Source organism: Aphanomyces invadans (genome assembly GCF_000520115.1).
Source record: "Aphanomyces invadans strain NJM9701 unplaced genomic scaffold supercont1.83, whole genome shotgun sequence".
In the NCBI taxonomy this organism is placed as follows: domain Eukaryota; phylum Oomycota; class Saprolegniomycetes; order Saprolegniales; family Verrucalvaceae; genus Aphanomyces; species Aphanomyces invadans.
Window position 1 is genome coordinate 95,613 of NW_008580228.1, and position 975 is coordinate 96,587.

The 975-nt window shown below is 52.2% G+C and overlaps 1 protein-coding gene across 1 annotated transcript; it reads left to right on the forward strand.

Moving 5' to 3' along the window:
• Positions 1-51: 51 nt before the first annotated feature.
• Positions 52-210, forward strand: H310_14741 (hypothetical protein; the record flags this gene model as incomplete). The annotated part of the gene is made up of 1 exon (XM_008882667.1): positions 52-210. One exon carries the CDS (start codon positions 52-54, stop codon positions 208-210), a length of 159 nt encoding a protein of 52 aa, XP_008880889.1.
• Positions 211-975: the final 765 nt, after the last annotated feature.

Here is a 975-nt window from a genome sequence, read left to right on the forward strand (position 1 = left end):
GCGAGCAACTCGTGCAACGGCGACTGGTCTACGTGCGGCCACTTCTCCAACATGATGAGCCCCGAAGTCAAGTCGATCGCGTGCGGGTGGTCGCAGTGCACCAACGGCAACTACGTCTGGTGCAATTACAACACGCCCGTGAAGAACCCCAAGATCGCCAAGATCGCCGGCATGTCCAAGGTTGAGTTGAAGGCTAGTTTGACGGCGTAAACTCCCGTGTGTACATAGTGTTATGTGCTGTCTATATTATAACTGAATCCTTGCCACACGACTCACGTTCGAATGCCCGTAAAAACTAACATTATCTGCCTGTGAGAAAACACCACATCAGGTCCCCCATCGTCCACCATCACGTGCCTCGATGGTCCGGCTCACGGACAGACCGCGAGCCGGACCACCAAGCTCCTTGTTAGGTGTGGTCCTTTGATGACATCGATGGTGAGCTGCATAGCGTGCACCAAACCCTAGCACTTGAACAATTCACCCAAGTGTAGGACGTCAACTTTCGTCACCCACACGACGGTAAATTTCCACTCGTGTTTTGAAATGAAACGTGTCCATCATGGCTTTGTCTGCAATGGCGGTTGGAAGGAGCCCAAGGTATCGACGTGTTGGTGCCTGACTTGCATCAAGCCCTGCACCCGTCAAGCTACCATGTTCGTTGAATGCATGCCAGGCACAGCAGAGCATTCTTCAAACCCCATAGCTCGTGAGAATTGAAGCATTTGACCATATAATAACAGCGATATCACACGAATGGACGACGCATTCCTAAGCGTAACAATTGTCATCGTCACAGTCCCCGCCATCATCCTTTTTTATGTTGACGTCGTCGCCGGCAGAGGAGGAGGTGGGGGAAGGCGAATTATCGCCATCATGGTCAACATCGTCGTCCTCATCGTCATCGTCACAGTCGTCGCCGTCGTGGTGGTCGTGATCGTCGTCATCATTACAGTCGTCATCATCACGGTCATC